The sequence below is a fragment of the Cibotium barometz genome, chromosome 58, assembly GCF_041138505.1.
Source record: "Cibotium barometz isolate CiBa-2024 chromosome 58, ASM4113850v1, whole genome shotgun sequence".
Taxonomy (NCBI): domain Eukaryota; kingdom Viridiplantae; phylum Streptophyta; class Polypodiopsida; order Cyatheales; family Cibotiaceae; genus Cibotium; species Cibotium barometz.
The window spans coordinates 8,366,059-8,384,367 of record NC_141103.1 but is presented as its reverse complement, the minus strand read 5'-3'; the positions used below and the strand labels follow the sequence as shown (position 1 = coordinate 8,384,367).

The 18,309-nt window shown below is 47.7% G+C and overlaps 1 protein-coding gene across 1 annotated transcript in view; it reads right to left on the bottom strand.

The window, feature by feature from the left end:
- LOC147605860 (ubiquitin carboxyl-terminal hydrolase 18-like) overlaps window positions 1–18,309 on the bottom strand; it is a 70,425-nt gene that overhangs the window by 11,816 nt on the left and 40,300 nt on the right. The window contains exons 2-10 of the mRNA XM_086792388.1: window positions 13,419–13,677; window positions 13,187–13,275; window positions 12,746–12,831; window positions 12,418–12,580; window positions 12,196–12,319; window positions 11,961–12,118; window positions 11,784–11,868; window positions 11,386–11,598; window positions 11,238–11,299 (exon numbers count right to left, since the gene is read on the bottom strand). Of these exons, the coding sequence (XP_086648514.1) occupies window positions 11,238–11,299; window positions 11,386–11,598; window positions 11,784–11,868; window positions 11,961–12,118; window positions 12,196–12,319; window positions 12,418–12,580; window positions 12,746–12,831; window positions 13,187–13,275; window positions 13,419–13,677 (1,239 nt within the window). The remainder of the gene's footprint in view (window positions 1–11,237; window positions 11,300–11,385; window positions 11,599–11,783; window positions 11,869–11,960; window positions 12,119–12,195; window positions 12,320–12,417; window positions 12,581–12,745; window positions 12,832–13,186; window positions 13,276–13,418; window positions 13,678–18,309) is intronic.

Sequence of the window (18,309 nt, the reverse complement as noted above, 5' to 3'; positions counted from 1 at the left end):
ATTTGGTTGCCTGGCAATGCACATTGGTGCTTGGTTTGCTTGCAGGTATATTTTGTTGACATGGCTCAAAATGCTACAGATGTATTTGGTGTGCTCACCCACGAGGACAAGTTGGATGGATCTAACTACTCCCTCTGGAGTTTCATCATCCGTAATTTGCTGGTTAGCCAAAGGGCTTTGGGGCATCGTGTGGGGTGATGACACATGCCCACTTACCATACAGCCAGCCACGCCTCAAATGGGAGGTGCTCAAAGAGCTCCTGAAGTAGAACCTGCTCCCACACAAGAGCAGAAGAGATGGGACTCTAGGGATGCACAGGCCATGTCATTGATAGCCCTTTCAGTGAAAAGGACTATTATTCCGCACATTTTGCAAGACATCGAAGCTTGCATGGGACACATTGGAAGCAATGTATCAGGTACGCAACGAGGCAAGAGTTGCCTACTTGAAGAGGCAATTGGATCTTCTTTCTATGGATGAGGGTGATTCCATGGCAGATCATCTCACCAAAGTGAAAGATTTGCAGGAACAATTGCTCAACATTGATGAGGTTATCCCAAACAGACAGCTGGTCACCAACACTCTTCATTCTTTACCACCTTCCTACTTGGGCTTTCACACCTCTCTCAACCTCTCTATGAGAGGAGGTGGTGATCCCGTCACCTTTGAAGAGCTGGTGGGTTTACTCTTGCAGGAAGAGCAAACAAGAGCAAACTTAGCGAGCAACCGTGGTGGAGACAAGGCATTTACAGCCAAGGATAAGGGTAAAGCAAAGAGCTTTAAGCATGGGGGACAACAGTCTAGCAAGGCTGGTCATGGACAGCTCTCTTCTGGTGGTGAAAAATCTGACAAAGGGGATGCAAACAAGCCCAAAAAGAAGGGCAAATGTCACTACTGCCATATGCCTGGACACTACATCAGTGAATGTAGGAAGCGGATTGCAAAAGAGAAAAGGAAAGAAACAGGCAATGCAGTAGCAGACTCTTCTGATGACAAAGCATAGCAATCAGCTAATGTAATCCAGGAAGAGTACACTTTTTTGGTCACATGCACTAGTGGCACACCAAGTGCTTCAAACAATGATATGTCTTGCATTGCATCTGACAGACAAGATGTATCATGGTATTTTGACAGTGGTGCTTCGAGCACATCACTTCATGCAAAGATGTATTTCAGCACTTGGTTTATGCTTCAAATGGCCGCATTGTATCATGTGCAGATCATACCACATATCCAGTAAAGGGAATTGGCAATGTCATACTTATTGCAGCCAATGGTGCCAATATATGTATGAAAAATGTATTGTATGTTCCAGGCATAAAGAAAAATCTGCTCTCCGTCTCAACCATAAACGACCAATGTCTCAGCTATAGGGCGGGCCTTCGCAAGCGGCTTGGATGGAGAGTAGTCCCCATCCGAGCGGCTACGAATCTGCCCACCCGGTGTGCTGCAAGAGTCTCGGGCCAAACGCCAATGGCTGTGTCCCATGGCGACTGCCTCCCGCTCAGAGAGAGCAACCTCATGTATGCATACATAGCCAGGGTCGCGTGCTAGGTCTGCCACTATGCGAACCACCAAATGTCGAGTCCCGGAGGCATCCGCACTCCCGGTATCAAAGAAATGTGCCAACTCCCAGAGTCGGCCTATCACGTCTGTCATCTCTAGATCGCTCACATGGTGAGAAAACTCAACTGCCTTCAAAATACTAAGAGCAAGATCCAGAGTCCACTCCCGGTCGCTAGTGCCGCAGAGAGGGAAGGAGAAGGCCGCCGGCCGCTGAATCAAGTGCCTCCTCCCCTCACGCCGGGGGTATCACTACATGAACTCGGATGGGTGCTGGCTCATGGGGGCCGTCTGCTCCAAAGAGGCGTGTGAAGGAGTAGTCGAAAGCCTCCGAGCGCTATCTAGTGTCGAGACTACTCAGCCGACTGCGGATAGAGGATATCCGTGAAGCACGAATCGGCATGGTAGGTCTCCTCTGTGGTGCTCGAGCAAGGTCGGTACTCACTGCCCGCCGGACTGCAGGTGAGCACCAGGGTACTGCCAGTGCCTCCCGGGGAGCTGAAGCGAGCGGAGGGGGAGGAGGGGGGGGAGAAGGGGGTGGGGAAGGAGCCGCTGAAAAAGCGGGAACGGGAGGAGGCGAAGGTGGAAGCGAGGCGGGAGGGGGGGGTAGGGGCGAAGGGGGGGGGTGCTGGCATCTCCTGATCCGCAGTCTGCGCTGGGGTCCTCTCCTGGAGGGGAGCAAAGCTGTTCCTCACGGGAACCCAGTGATGCTGAGGTTGTGACTGCTGCTGCGTCGGTCTCTGGGCATGCTGCTTGTCTCCCTCTACGGCGCCCCTGTCCAGGCTACCAATCCGAGGCCTCTGTGGGCTAAGCACGTGTCCCGGAGGCTGCCTACCGAGCCGCATCTGTGGGCGGGCCATCGGTGGTTTGCTGCTGTGGTGAGGGTCGCGGTCTCCTGCGAGGGCAGGCCTTGGCCAGGTGGCCGACCTGCCTGCATATGAAACACTGGTTCGGAAGCCCCGAAAACTCCACTCTCTGATCGATCCATCCCCCCCCCTATCCTAGGTAACTGAATGACCTTCGGAAGGGAGGAGATGTCAGGAACCAAAACTCTGACGAAGGCAGGCCAGCTGCTCTAGCCACCATTGAAGCTGCTGTGGGGCCAGTCTCAAGCACCGAGCCCACCAATGATCCTATCCTAGAAAGGAGCGAAAGGTACTCGCGATAGAGTCCAGGAAAGCAAACTGTGACATGGAATAGGAGCTCTCCTTGCTCGGCCGCTGCTGGGTCGAAACCATGCTGCCAAGGTCTGAAGAAGGCCCGAGCGCCCCTGATGTCAAGGGGACTCATGGCTAGGACCTGGGCCACGCTCTGGGCTGTCTCGAACACAATCTGGTAGTGTCCGCAACCCAGTAACTGAACGTCCAGGATCTTGCCCACATCTGCAAGAAGGCGGGCCTGCAGAAGATCCCGGATCTCCCCTCTGCTTGGGCGAGTGCCAACTATACGGCAAATGGTGGAGTGTGCCTGGAGGCGTTCCACCTCTGCGGCGAGGCTCGCTTCCTCTTCTGGCGAAAGAGAAAGCCTGATGGGGGTATCCTCGGGGGCGGGCGAGGGGGCTGCGGAAGATTCCCTTTGAGGTGGGGCAGGAGGAGCCTCCATCAGAGTCTGAAGCTGAGTCGAGGGCGAAGCGGAAAAAACGTAGGGTCCTGCAAGAACCGAGCTGCACAGATAAGGCGGAGCGGGGAGGAAAAAAGGGGGGGGATGGGAGGAAAACAGAGGGGAAGGGGCGGAAGACAGAGGGGGGCGGAAGACAGAGGGGGAGGGGCGGAAGGCAGAGGCGGAGAAGAGAGGGGGGGGGGGGGGGGGGGGCAAACGGAGAACGCAAGGGGGGGGGGGGGGGGCAAGCGCGAAAAGGGGGGGGGGAGGGTGGGGGCAAGCAGGGGCGGCAGGACGTGGAGGAAGGGGCGGGAGTGGGGGGCGCGAAGGTGACGGGGCAGGCGGGCAGGGGGCGAGGGGCGCGGGGGACGCGAGCAGCACAGGGGCGTGACGATAGGGGGGTGCGAGCACGCGGGGAAGGCAGTCACGAGGGCGGGGAGGGGGGGTGCGAGCAGGCGACTCGAGCAGGGGTGCAGGCGATAGCTTCAGCGAGCGTCGCGAGAATGAACATCCAACTACACGAAGGATTTTTGTCAGTAGAGATGTGGTATTTGCTAAAAATTCGGAACAGCCCATGTACAGCTTGTATAAAAGTAATGATACAGGCATACAGGACATGTTTGATGGACTATTACCCATTGCAATTAGGGGGGATTCACATCAGCCAGCCACTACACAAGAAAATCCTCATGTAGAACATGTGGAACAGCCAGCCATTTAGCCCCCTTCTATGGAAGAAGTGGAAGATCTTGTCAGGGAAGAGCAAACAGCCATAAACATAGCCAAGTTAGTGCCAAGATGGTTGTTGAAAACTTTGCAAGAAAGCAAACTTGCAGCTCCACTCACAGGTAGAACAAGGGCTAGTTCCAGCCATGGATTGAATATACATCGTGGGGAGTCTGCATTAGCCATGGGTGGTCTCTTTGATTCAGAAGAGCCTTCTTCTTATGAAGAAGCACATGAGAATGAGCATTGGGTGCAAGCTATGCAAGCTGAAATCTCTTCTATCATGAAGAACAACACTTGGGAACTTGTGGAATTGCCTAAAGGCAAGCATGTCACTGGAACAAAGTGGGTGTACAAAGTCAAAAGGAAGCCTGATGGTACTATTGACAGGTACAAAGCAAGACTTGTGGCTAAAGGCTACTCCCAGAAAAAGGGAATAGATTATGAAGAGACTTTTGCTCCTACTTCGAGAATGACCACAATAAGATCAGTGATTGCATTGGCTGCACATAAAGGATGGAAAGTGAATCAATTGGACATCAAAACTGCATTCTTAAATGGGGATTTACAAGAGGAAGTATATGTAAATCAGCCCATTGGTTTTGTAGTTCCTGGTGATGAGGAACATAAAGTATGCAGGTTACACAAAGCATTGTATGGGTTAAAGCAAGCTCCAAGAGCTTGGTAATGATAAAATACGTGCTCATCTAACTAGCCAAGGTTATGTGAATAGTCCAGCTGAAAGCACATTGTATGTGAAGAAAACCGGTGCCGATATTCTCATAGCATGCTCATTACAGGTACTAGCAAAGCACAAATTTCCGATTTCAAAGCTGATTTGAAAGCTGAATTTGATATGTCAGATTTGGGGCCTTTACACTACTATCTTGGCATACAGTTTATGTATAAAGATGATGGCATTGTTATGCAGCAAACTAAGTACATAAAAAGTTTGCTAAAAAGGTTTCACATGGATGAATGTAAGCCCATTTCTACTCCAGTAGAACCAGGTGTACGGCTTACTATGCATGATATTGGAGAGCCTTTTGAGGCCCGCATTTACAGCCAGGCAGTGGGATGTCTCATTTACTTGTGTAACACGAGGCCAGACATATCTTTTGGGGTGTCTTTGTTGAGCAAATTCATGCACAGCCTAGGCACAAAGCATTGGCAAGCAGTCAAACACATATTTCGTTATCTTCAGGGTACCCTGGATCTTGGTTTGTTCTATCCCGGGGGGGCAGCTTGCAGCTTTATGCATACAGTGATTCAGATTGGGCTGGTGATTATAATACCAGGCAATCCACCAGTGGGAATTGTTTTTTTCTTGGCAGTTCATGCATATCTTGGTTGAGTAAAAAGCAACCCACCGTTGCCACATCTACTTGTGAGGCTGAGTACAGGGCAGTCTTCACAGCTACAGTAGATTGTGTATGGTTGAGGAGATTATTGGCTGATCTTCGTGAGTGTCAGTAGACACCCACCACCATTCTCACTAATAGCCAGAGTGCTATGGCCGTGGCACGAAATCCAGTATTTCATGCACGTACCAAGATTCATTATCACTATGTCAGAGAGAGGTTACATGCAGGAGAGATCAATTTATTTTACTGCCCTACACAAGATAATGTTGCAGATCTATTCACAAAGGCTTTACCTCCAGAAAAGTTTGAAGCTTTCCGCAAAGCTTTGGGCTTACTCTCATACAGAGAGTGATCTGCTACCTTGTATAGGTTCACACTTCCACTACAGGGGGGGGATTTGTAGGCATATGCTCACTTATGGTAGTGCTATGTGTGAACAGGGCTTAACCAAGGGCACTTTTTTCCATGTGGTTTTTCCCCTTGGATATCAAGTGTGAAAGTACACTCTACATATAATATTTTGTACTTCTATATTACATGGATGTGGCACACATGCAAGGGTTGACTTGCATTTTGTGGCTACCACACTTTTGGCTCTCTCTCTCTCTCTCTCTCTCTCTCTCTCTCTCTCTCTCTAGGTGCCAGTAGTATCATCTTTATTTTTCTTTTCCATTTTCTCGTTTTTTATCCAGACATTGTATTAGATCCACCATGATGTAACTTTTTGGTCTCATAGGTCATTATGGCCTTTTGAAGACGTTAATATAACATTTCATTTCATTTCTCTCTCTCATTTCTGTGGGAGCTGCTCCATCCTGCACCTAACCCTAATGTGCAGGTTTGTGTGTGTGAGTGTGTGAGTCCAACACCAACATAAAGATCACATATTGCGTCAACGTACAAGCAAAGACAAGAAGTAGATGAGCCTAAAGTGCATGTGAGTATGGTGCCCAATGTGCAAGGCAATACAGGACATGCAAGCAAGGATAAGAGTAGTATGCAAAGCATGGGGGAAACTTAAAGATCAGACTGCCTTATTCAAGTTTGATGATTACTATACGAACAACTTCATCTCCACCCAAATGGCTGCCGCATTGGGGATTGAGGTGGGAGACATGGGACTTGAAATTTATGCATGTTTAGCTTTTGTTGAGAAGGATGTGAAGGTCACTCCTCTCATTGGAAAGCTGCGAATTCACATCCAGGGTTACCTCGACCATGAAAACTTTCCTATTGCACCTCTTAATGGATGTGATGTATTGCTTGGCAAACCATGGCATGCTTGCCTTGCACTCCACAAGAATTACAAGACAAACAAACTCTCTTTTATGTACAAAGGCAGAGAGCATCTTATAGATGCAAGAGAATCGGTTTATACTATCACCCTTGTATCTCATATACAAATCAATAAAGAAATGAAAAAGAGTGTTTCTTTGTACTTGGTTTTTGTACATGATGATGTGGAACATTGCAATGTGCATGTAGATTCTCTTACTCGTGATAGGTTGAATTTTCTAAGTGAGTATAGAGATTGTTTTGCCGATGCATTGCAGAGTGAAATGCCTCCTTTACGGCCAAAGGATCACCATATTGATTTGGTGCCAAGTAGTTCACCTCCTAATAGGTTGGTATATCGTGTGAGTGCTTGCCAACAAGAGGAGATTATGAAGCAAGTTGGTGAACTCTTAGAAAAACGTTTAGTGCGACCAAGTTCTTCGCCATTTTGTTCACCCGTTCTTCTTGTGCAGGAGGAGGATGGTTCATTTCGTATGTGCGTGGATTATAGGAAACTTAATGAGGATGGTTCATTTCGTATGTGCGTGGATTATAGGAAACTTAATAAGATAACCATCAAGAATCGGTTTCCCATTCTTCTTGTGCAGAAGAAGGATGGTTCATTTCGCATGTGCGTGGATTATAGGACACTTAATAAGATAACGATCAAGAATCGGTTTCCTATTCCAAGGATTGATGATATCTTGGAAAAATTCGATGGTTCGTCATGTTTTAGTCGTATTGATCTTAAGAGTGGTTATCATTAAGTGAGATGTACACAAGACAACCTTTCCCACATCTTTTAGACTCTATGAGTATTTGGTTATGCCATTTGGTCTCACATATGCTCCGGCTGCCTTTAACTAAATGATGGACCAAATTTTTAGAAATCATAGAGCATTTACAAGCCTCTACATTTTGGTGTTTTTTAAGAATGAGGAACAACATAAGGTGCACTTGAAAGTGGTCTTTGACGAGTTGAGGAAACACAAGCTTATGATTAATGGCAAAAAGAGTGAATTCCTACTAGAGCTTCATTGTCACAGAGACTCACTGATAAGGGAGTCGAGACCCCATGGGAGACATCCACCCCAGCCCTAAGCAACCATCACTCAGTTCTAGTGGACACCCCATCAGCCATGGATGACACATTCTCGAGTGCCCAACCCCCCGCCAGACCCCACTCTAGTGTGACTCTATACCGAGCCATGGCACTACAGCGAGCCCGACGCCCTAGACTCCCTAGACCTCATCAGCAACACAAACATCAGCCCCAGCTTGAGGAGATCTTGGAGAGGCACAAAGCCACCTTCCCACGCCCGGCGGATCTGCATAGCCTTCTACAGGCTAACCCCATGCTCGATATCCTTGATGGACCCCTCCCCCTACCGGGGGATTAGCTCCATAGGTTGTATGACGGTGATGGTCCCACTTTGTATCATATGGCTTGGATTTGACATTCCCAGCTCATAGCTCTAGTCTTTGTTTTCTTTTGTACCATAATGAGATTACATAATACATGGACACTATTGTATCACTTTTGGTCTCATAGACCCAGTGGGTCTTTTGAAGACATTTGATCTCTCTCTCTCTCTCTCTCTCTCTCTCTCTCTCTCTCTCTCTCTCTCGCGAACCTGTGCGTCTCTTTGGCATGAACCTCGCGTGAACCTGTGCACCTTGCCCTGCTCGCGCTTCGCGCTGCTGGCGTAGCATAGCTGTGTACGTGCGACACCAACCAGCGCAATGGGCAGGCACAAGTGGCAGCAAGGGGCACGCTCAGCGATGGGCAAAGTGCTAGGTGTTCGCCCTCTGCCTCGCTGCTGTTTCGCCATATGTGCGGTCCAGGCTGGTGGATATTCTTGTAGACGTGAGCGAAGGCGCAAGAAGCAAGCACACAAAAGCAGACACGGCACTGCACAGTCAGCAGACGCGGTGATGCACAGTGGCGGCGATAGCGCTCACTCAAACACCACCAACACAGACACACACACCTTCTACGCAGTTGCTTACCAAGTTTGGGCTGTAGGCAAATAGGACCGCAGGAGGCGCTTGGGTTTGCAGGTAGTTGCAGAAAGCGCAGAAGGGACGGCTGGAGGCCTATTGGCATGCTGCGCAGGTGCAAACAGTAAGGTGCAGGAGGTACAGTAAGGTGCATCTGCCCCCCAAACAGTAAGGTGCAGGAGGTACAGTCGGGCAGAAGCTCCCTTTTGCCGCCCACCCTTGCTCAGGCCCCCAAGGCAACAACTAGTAGGGGAAAACATGTCTCAACCCCTAGAGGGGGAAGGGGAACAGGATGGTCAGACAACCTTTCACACCCCCACGAAGGCACCAAATGCTTACCGCAGAAGACTGAGGGAAGGAATCATGTCCCCTGGCTCACGAAGGATTACGAAGATGGCCCGACGAGATGAGGCCCTTTATGAGGAGCTACAGCTTCACATAAGGATAGAGATGAACACCATGCGACAGGAGCTTGAAAAGGAATGGACCGAGCAGATGCATGCCCAAAGGAAAGTGATATATGAAACGCTGAAGGAAGAGATATATGTCCAATTGAAGGGAGAAATGCAAGCTCAAGTACGGGTTGAGATGGAATTAGCCCAAGCCTTGATGCACACGGAAATGAAAAAAGAGATGCAGAAATGGAAGGATGACATGCTCCGAGAGATTGGCACAACAGTTGCATCGTACGAAGGCACTTTGAAGACATGTATGGCTGACCGCGACAAAGACATCACAGAAATGCAAAACACTTTGGAATCATGTAAGGCAAAAGTGGCTGTAGGTGGGAAGGAAATGCATTCATGGGCTGAAATTGCCAGTGCCACAAAGAAACAAATTGAGGACACCACACAGGCATGGGTGACGAGATCAGAGCCTTAGTTCACTTTCCGAGGGGAGCCGGTAGAGTATGTCAGGTCATATGTCTACTTGGGAGTTACTTTCACAGGACCGCGTTTCTCCCTGAAGGAGGTAGCAGCAGCTAGATTAGCTCGAGGACATGCAGCCTTGGGGGCACTTGAGAGGCAGTGTGCACATATACAGTTTCAGGAGCCACGCACCAAATTGTGGCTATTTGATACGCTTGTCACACCGACCCTCCTATACAGAGCTCCAATTTGGGGGCCCAGTATACATCACAGATCTCAGAGAGGGACAGATGAGGGATGGAGGCAAATGGAGAGACCACTGATTATGATGATTGCCCGCATGATTCGGAGCAAATCATCAGTACCACACGAGATTGTTCGGGCTGAGCTGGGTGCCCCACCAGTAGTAGCCGAGGCCCTATTCTAGGCAGTCACCTTTTTACACCGGCTATGGGAGCTCCCTCAACACAGGTACTCCCGATTGGCATTGACCTCATCCATACAGTTGGCAGAGGATGGAGATACTCATTGTTAGTACGCTCACATGAGATCATGGTTTGACCTACATGGTTTGCGGATAGAGGCACTACCACCCTTTCAGTACAGTCTGGATTGTCCATTTTTGGATCTCACCCGCTCAGAGCAAAACCGCATGATCAGGATGGATATCATCAGAGTGGACACAGAGAGGACATGGACTAGCCCCCTTGAGCCCTTGGGCACGAAAATGGCTCATTACAAGAGCCATTTTCTACACCTCTCACCGGATGATTTTATCACCCGCCCGGCGTACATGGATGTACACCTATCACATGGGATACGTTGTGCCATTGGACAGATCCGGACCTCATCACACCAGCTGCGGATTGAGACAGGGCGATATGTGCATCAGATCGTGGATGACCGCATTTGTCGACTATGCTACCAGGAGGTAGAGACAGAGGAACACTACATTTGCCGATGTACAGTCTATTATGAGATCCGAGGGAGATATCACTGCCTCTTCCGAGAGGGTTTTGGGCCGTTACGCAGGGTCATGGAGTTTGAGGATCAGAGATGCCTTCGATTGTTTCTACTTGAGCTCAGGAGACACAAAGAGACCCTCTTGGCAGACAAGAGGCCAAGCCATGATGTACCTAGACAGAGGACCCTGACAGATTTCTTCGGCACCAGCACCAGCAACCCAGCCCACACACCTCCTGATACCTCCTCCATTGGGCCATCAGGGCACCAACCACGCTCCCAGGGAGTCACCACTGATAGAGTAGTTATCTTATGTCGTGCTCGTCGGACACGCCCACCAGGATCCCGACCACGGCATCCTCACCATCGCCAGATCAAAGCCATTATTGCTCGGCATCGAAGGTGCCTACCTCGCTTCTACGACCTCTCCATTCTAGACAGCCCCATGGCGGAGATACTTGATCTAAGGAGAGGGTAACACTTCAACTGATCAGCATACATGGATCTACCTGATATACATTTTTTAGTATTTTCCAGTATTTTCTACTCAGTATCATCTCGGAATCTTACAATTTTGTTCTTATAACTATAGGACAATCAGTTTATTGTACTTTTTAGTCTCATTTAGTTGTTCTCTTTGATGAGACACCAACTTCAGATGTACTCTCAGTTTTGGTCTCATAGGCCACTATGGCCTCTTAGAGACGTTAATATATCATTTCATTTCATTTCACACACACACACACGCGCGCGCGCACGTGCGCAATAAGATTGAAACAGAGAGAGCCATTAAAATTGAGGCTTCATTTTGCCAAGCTGTGTGTGCACGCGTGTGCATGCACATCTGCAAGTGTGCATGTATGCATGTGCCCTTACCGTGTGTAAAGTAGCATATAAGCTCTCTGTTGCATCACCTTGTCTAGGTCCACTTCCTTCACCTGGCCACCAACACACCTCACACTCATGACAAACCAGAGGTTTCTAAAACTTAAGAAAACAAGCTAAAACCTCAAATTGGACTGACCTTACTATCATCAACCTTGTACCAAGAACCATGCAGGTCCTTAACATAGCAAATGTAGTGCCCAAAGAAGGAGGCATTTAGCATGTCAATGTGGACAATAACCCCATACAGTTGGTAATGGGGTGGCTTGTCGCCCTCTTCACCCATATAAGGCGACATGTCAAGAATGTCCGGGAAAGTCACCCGCTTGTTGAGTTTGCCGAATTTCCCTGACTAATCCAAAGTACAACAAGAAGTATGTTAAGAAATCACTGCCATATATAATAAAATGTCAAGTCCTCAAAAGCCAGTTCTAGTCCTATATAAAGAAATGTGCTAACCTGAAATCTCTGCCATATATAATAAAATGTCAAGTCCTCAAAAGCCAGTTCTAGTCCTATATAAAGAAATGTGCTAACCTGAAATCTCTTTAACGCAATAGTCAATATGTTTGGAGCTTCATGAACGACAAGTCGTTTCCAGGCGTTGACATAAGCATTGCACCTGTGAAACCACACTTGGTTACTAGTTTTTTGGTTGGCTCCAGAGGGGAGCCTGACTTTAAATAGAGAGAAGAAAGCACGACAGAAACACACCTATCACACTTGTATTTATTGTCGCCGTCCAGCCACTCGGGAGCTGTGAACTGAGCCAAGGCATCTTCTAAAGTTTCAACATTGCCTTGGATCTCCACGGCAAGGTCCATCATGTTCTCATACCTATGTGATTCATGATGACACTGCATACATCGCACCTGATCAAATAAATAGTTTAGCACAACCATGCCTCAAAATTATTGAGTATGAACCTCTGATACACGAGAATGGTTACCTGCGACTGAAGGTGGCCACCAAAAATATGCTGTATAAAGGTTGTCTCTTGTGTCCGTTGGTCAATGGCCTTCTCCCCACCCACTTTATCAAGACAAATGGACTGCATGGAATCGATTGCAAACCTGAATCCCAAATCATTCCCATCTTCATCAATCCGCGGCAAAAGGCCCAAAAGTCTCTTGAAAACAAATTTCCTATAGGGCCCAAAGTGGCCATTTACCTCATGAATTCATGTGCATCTTCTTGCCGCCCATACCCCATGTGATTTCCAATCTTGCGTATTTGAGAAACTATTTGTATGGGTGAAAAGGGAATCTGGTTCTCCCTTACTCTTGAAACATGGTGTTGAAGCTCACACATGAAGCACCATTCGTTTCTTTGGCCTGAACATGTAAGCCAAACGGCATCTCAAAAAAAGGAGGAAAATGAAAGGTATGTTTTACGCAGCAATCCTTTGCTCTCCTCAGATGGGAGGATTGTTTAGTCAAGTCAAAAAAATCTATCATACAGCAGAAAATGTAAAAGATTATGAAGGCAAGGTGGTATACATTCTTCTGAGTGGCATCCTTCCAGAAGATAAGCAGCAAGGGGTCGTGTATATGTTAGACACTGCAAAACCACATTCGCAAAGCAGCTGGACATACCACCAACAGAAAACACCATGGGTCATCTTCAGCGTATGACCCAGCTTTGAAAGTGAAACCAGAGAAAGTTCAAAACCACACATTTATAGACAGGTGCCCTTGCCCAAGTGGTATCACAACAAGCTGCCCAGAAGAGGGTGAGTTTAAACTTCAATCCCCAACACTTAAATATATTATAAATAACCCAGAAGAGGGTGAGTTTGAACTTCAAACCCCATCACTTAAATATATTATAAATAACCCTCAACAAGAAAAAAGGGGAAAATATATATACACTTAAAATTGTGTGCGTTGTTCTTTTGGGGTGAGGAGAGTAAGGAGAGGTTTGCTTATACATATAAATACCTGTTACCACAATTTATCAGGCCACAAGGGACAAGCTTCAGCCTGTTCCAGGTAAAAAGCTCTACAAAATAGTCGTAAGGAAATAAAATCTGCATGATAAACATTGATAGTAAGAGTTTCTAATCAATTTTGATATCCTGTAGTCATTCTTAGTCCTCACAAAAAAGAAAAAAAACAAGATGAACCACATATGTAAGTAAGTTGCTTTGCCAGGTTGAGGAGAAGTGGTTACCTTGCTAGGTTTCAGAAGGCTTCCATCTGTGGTGACTGTCTCCAAGGTCCTTGATGTCTTTAAAGAAGCTGCTGGCAATCTCTCGTCTGCCAAGGTGCCATTTGTGTTTGAATCCTCCTCCTCGGCAATGGGGAACCCCAACTTCTCAGAACTTGACTTGGCATTCGATTGTGCAGCACCGCTTACAAACTGTTTCTCCAATTCATGGCAATCCTGTTTGTGCCCTTCCCGCCAATGCTGAACTTGACATTGTTGAGAGCTGACGAGAACAGAAGAATTAAACACATTGTGTCCTAAACAGTGAACAAACAGCAGAGACAATACATCTGTTGAAGAGATAAGAGTCAACTGCAGCCCTTTTTCCAACCATCAACATTCCTACAAATGTTTTGCAGCATCAATGATGCACCTTCAACACAATCAAGGATGTGCAGCAAAGTTTCGTAGTCCCTCAAACTATAGAGGATTTACAGCGTGACACATTGTATTCTACGCCAGATGAAGGAATCATAAACGAGTACGATTACAAGAAACGGTACTAAGGTTGCAAGTAACTTCGCACAAATTACAGTGTCATAAGCGCTAGCACATCTCTAAGGTTGCAAGTAACTTCGCACAAATTACAGTGTCATAAGCGCTAGCACATCTCTTAGGAGGTTGTGTACATTCTTACTTATTGTAGAGACGTTTGCTTACATCATGAACTGATAATGTGTCACAATGCTTAAACATGATGGGTGTCCCTATATATTCTAAGCCACTCTCATTTAGACCCTGAGGTGCCTATAAGATGGTTACATGCCCTTTTCATAAAGGTAAGGGGCCCTTTGGTCTAATCCAAGAAGCATGCATTCCAGCTAGAGTGTCACATGCACACCTTCCGCCGGTGCCACGCAGGTATGATTACTCCTGGAGCCGCCTAAACAGCAAAGTTAGAGGTTGTATACAAGCAATTTGGAGCAGTTTTGGGACCCTAAATCAGGACATGGACCAATAGTTGGGACACCTCTTGGGTATAGTTTGGAGGCTGAATATGATATTTGGCCATTATTATGTAGGTCAAAAAGGCAAACCCGCCCTGAATACGACTTAAAGCGTTCGACGCTACTCCCATGCCAAGAGAGAAACCCTCGAACCTTCGACACCGCCCGATACTTTCAACCTTCACGATAGCTCATTGTGGCCGTTTTTCTCTCTACTGAACTCGGTGTCTTTGGTGGGTTGCAAGAACTTGGGATGCAATTCTTCTTCTCGTAGGGTTTGACCTTCCGCTTCATGAGGGTATCGTGGCTAGATTGTATCGATAAGTTGATGCATACGCATCAAGACAATGCATCATCCTCAATGATGGATGCATATAGAGTACAAAGAGACCTTTGTTATTGTTAGCACTTTCATCCCCAGTTTCTGCCCTTTATGGTGCCCATTTGGTCCCCTTTTGTATGGCCCTTGCTTGTGGGCTGGCCACCCCTTTTTTACTATTTTTCTGGGATTTTTCCCAGCCATTCTAGCATTTTTCCAGTTGGCCATGTCCAACAGCTCCAGTCGGCCTGTTTATGAGCTTCAGTCAGCCAGCACTTCCCCACTATAAATAGTGGGTGCTGGCCTCTCATTTTTCATTCAGTCTTGTACATATTTGCTCCCTCACTTATGAGACTAACACTGTCTCTTGCTTGGGACTGTTTTGGTTCAGCATATTCTGCATAGTTTGCTCCATCTCTCTCTCTCTCTTGCACTCTCTGTTCAGCACATTCTAGCGCCACTCTCCTTCCGCTCTGTGCACTCTTTCATGGTATCATCGCTCCTGGTTTAGCAACCTTTCTACTGCCCCAGATTCAGCCCTGTTTTCAGCACCTTCTCCTCTGCGTTTTCTTCCAGATCCATAGCTTTTGCTGGTGCGTTTTTGGGACAGCACTCTGCTGGTCGTTTTGTTCTTCAGATTGGCTTCACCGATTCAGCCGTCTGGCTCTTGTTGATCGGCGTTTCATTGCCCACTTGGAGATTGGACTGCAGGCGGCCTGTTTTCTACAAGACAGCACTTGTTCACTGCTGTGTTTTCCTCTCCAGTGGCCCTTTCCCTTTGCAGAGGGGGCTTGTGGTGTTGCAGGCTTTGGTGGCACTCTTGGTACCTGTGGAGGACACCTTTTCTTCAAAGTTTGTGCATTTCTTGAGATTGAGCCCAAGCTTTTGTGATGGCTGCTCCCACTTCTCTTCATATGTTTGCTGAGTTTGCCAAGTTGGATGGTTCCAACTACACCCTATGGAAGGTGAAGGTGAAATCGGCCTTGCGTGTGGCGTGGATCTCTAGGATTGGCTTGTTACACCAGCCAATGCCACCCCTCCCACCCTTGCTTCCGGTGGTGTGACTCAGGCACAGATTGATATTTGGCAGTCGAATGATCGACGTGTTTTCTCCTTCCTGATGTTGAACTGTCAGGATGCTCTCATGTGTGTACAGCAAATGCTGCACATGAAGTTTGGAAGGCTTTTGCAGATCTCTATGAGATTAAGTCTCCGGGTGCATTGGAAAAGCAACTTATGAACTTATCAGTTTCTGTGTTTCCATCTTTATCTACTTTCATCTCGAAGATGAAAGATCTCCGGGACGAGCTTGCTGTTTGTGGCAAGGACATCTCCACAGAGGATATGGCTATTCGGCTGCTCTCCAAACTTCCAGAGAGGTTTTATGCATACTTTCAGTCTCTGGTTTCTTCTCCCTCCCCTCCGTTATGCAGATAGAGTCTCGCTTTGAGGAGAGGACTGGCACCTCTCGTGGCCCTGATGGAGCTTTGGCAGCACGAGATAAAGGGAAGACTCAACAAAAGAAAGGAAAAGGGGGTTCTGACAAGAACTCCAAGGATTCCGATAAGTATAAAGACAACAAATCTTCAAAGAATAAGAACATTGAATGTCATTATTGTGGCAAGAAGGGTCACAAGTCACCCCAATGTTACAAGAAGAAGCGTGATGAAGCAACAAAGAACTCTTCCTCAACGGCGGTGTCTCAACCCAAGAAGGATGATGGAATTCTTCTCTTAGCAGGTACTCGGCGTATACTTGCTCTTGTGACTTCTCAGTCACGATCTTGGATTGTTGATAGCGGTGCTACTGCTCATATGACACCCCATCGCTCTGGGTGATTCTTCTATGCCAATGCATGGTCATGGCACTATCCCCATCTTCCGTTCTGACGAGGACAAGAGGTACTTCTCTTACGTTCTGTATATTCCAGATTTGGCTTTTAACCTTTTGTCAGTGAGTGCTCTTACAGCTCAGGGTGCGGAGGTGATCTTTTCTCGTTATGAGATTACCATTCGTGATAAGGCGACTGGTAGCATCTTGGCTCAGGGAGTCCAAGATAGTGGCCTCTACAAATTGACCGCTCTGCTTTCTTCTGGTGCTTCTTCTGCTCTTTGGCATGCTCGGTTTGGCCATTTGAGCTATCAGCTTCTGCAGCGAGCTTCGAAGGATGGGTTGGTTGATGGATTACCGACCATCAAGGCTCCGTCTTCTGCTTGTTCCTCTTGTTTACAGGGGAAGCAGCACCGAGCCGCCTTTCCGAAGGAGGCGACACACAGATCTTCGACATCACTTGCTCTCATTCATGCAGACTTATGTGGTCCTATGAGTACCGCGTCTTTGAGTAAGGTGTTGTACATGCTCGTGATGGTGGATGATTTTACCAGATATACTGGGGTTTTCTTTCTGAAGACCAAGGATGAGACTTTTCATCACTTTTGTGATTGGAAAGCCGAGGTGGAAAAAGAGACCGGTCACTCGGTCAAGGCTCTCAGGACCGATGGAGGGGGTGAGTTCACATCCCAGGAGTTTCAGCAATATTGCAAGACACATGGCATTCCGAGACAGCTTACTACAGCATATACTCCATCACAGAATGGAGTTGCCGAGAGGAAGAATAGGACCATTATGGAGATGGCCCGTGCTATGCTTGAGCATTCTTCATTACCTCGACGTTTCTGGGCTGAGGCGGCTTCCACTGCTGTCTACATTCAGAATAGGTCTCCTACTGCTGCTCTTCCCGACAAAACTCCATATGAGGCTTTCCATGGTGAGAAGCCCTCCGTTGTTCATTTCCAGATATTTGGATGTACGGCGTATGTTCATGTGCCTAAGGAGCACCGCTCCAAGTTGGACTCGAAGTCTCAGCGCATGACTTCTCTCGGATACAACACTGTGTCCAAGGCATATCGTCTTTATGATCCTCAAGCCGGTAAAGTTGTTGTGAGCCATGATGTGGTGTTCGACGAGACTCCTACATCTTCAGAGGGGGGTGGTGAGCTTCTTCTTCCTGCACCTCCTTCTCCTCCTCCTCCTCCTCCTCTTGCTCCCGCTGTTACTGTTACACCTCCAGCTGAGGATTCGCAGTCAGATCATGATGACCCTGCTCCTCCTCCGGCGAGTTCGAGCAGATCTGTACCTGGTTGGTATTATCAGACAGTTCGTGACTCTGGGTTACGTGAGCTTCCTTCTGCTCCTCCGCCTGGTTCTCTTCGGCGTTCTTCCAGAGTTACAGGGAAACAAATTCATGAGGGCAACATGTTTATTAATTATGCTCTTATGTCTACAATCATTAATGGTCCTTCTGATCCCACTTCTGTAGACAAGGCTCTTTCACATGAGTCTTGGCGTCATGCTATGCAAACAGAGCTGGATGCTATCGAACGGAATGGCACTTGGATTTTGGTGCCTCGGCCTCTGCAGCGTAAGGTGATTGGTGTGCGTTGGATTTTCAAATCAAAGTTCCGAGCTGATGGCAGCTTGGACAAGCACAAGGCGAGGTTGGTTGCCAAGGGTTATGCTCAGCGCCTTGGTGTCGACTTCGATGAGACCTTCGCTCCGACGGCCCGGATGACTACCATTCGCACCGTTC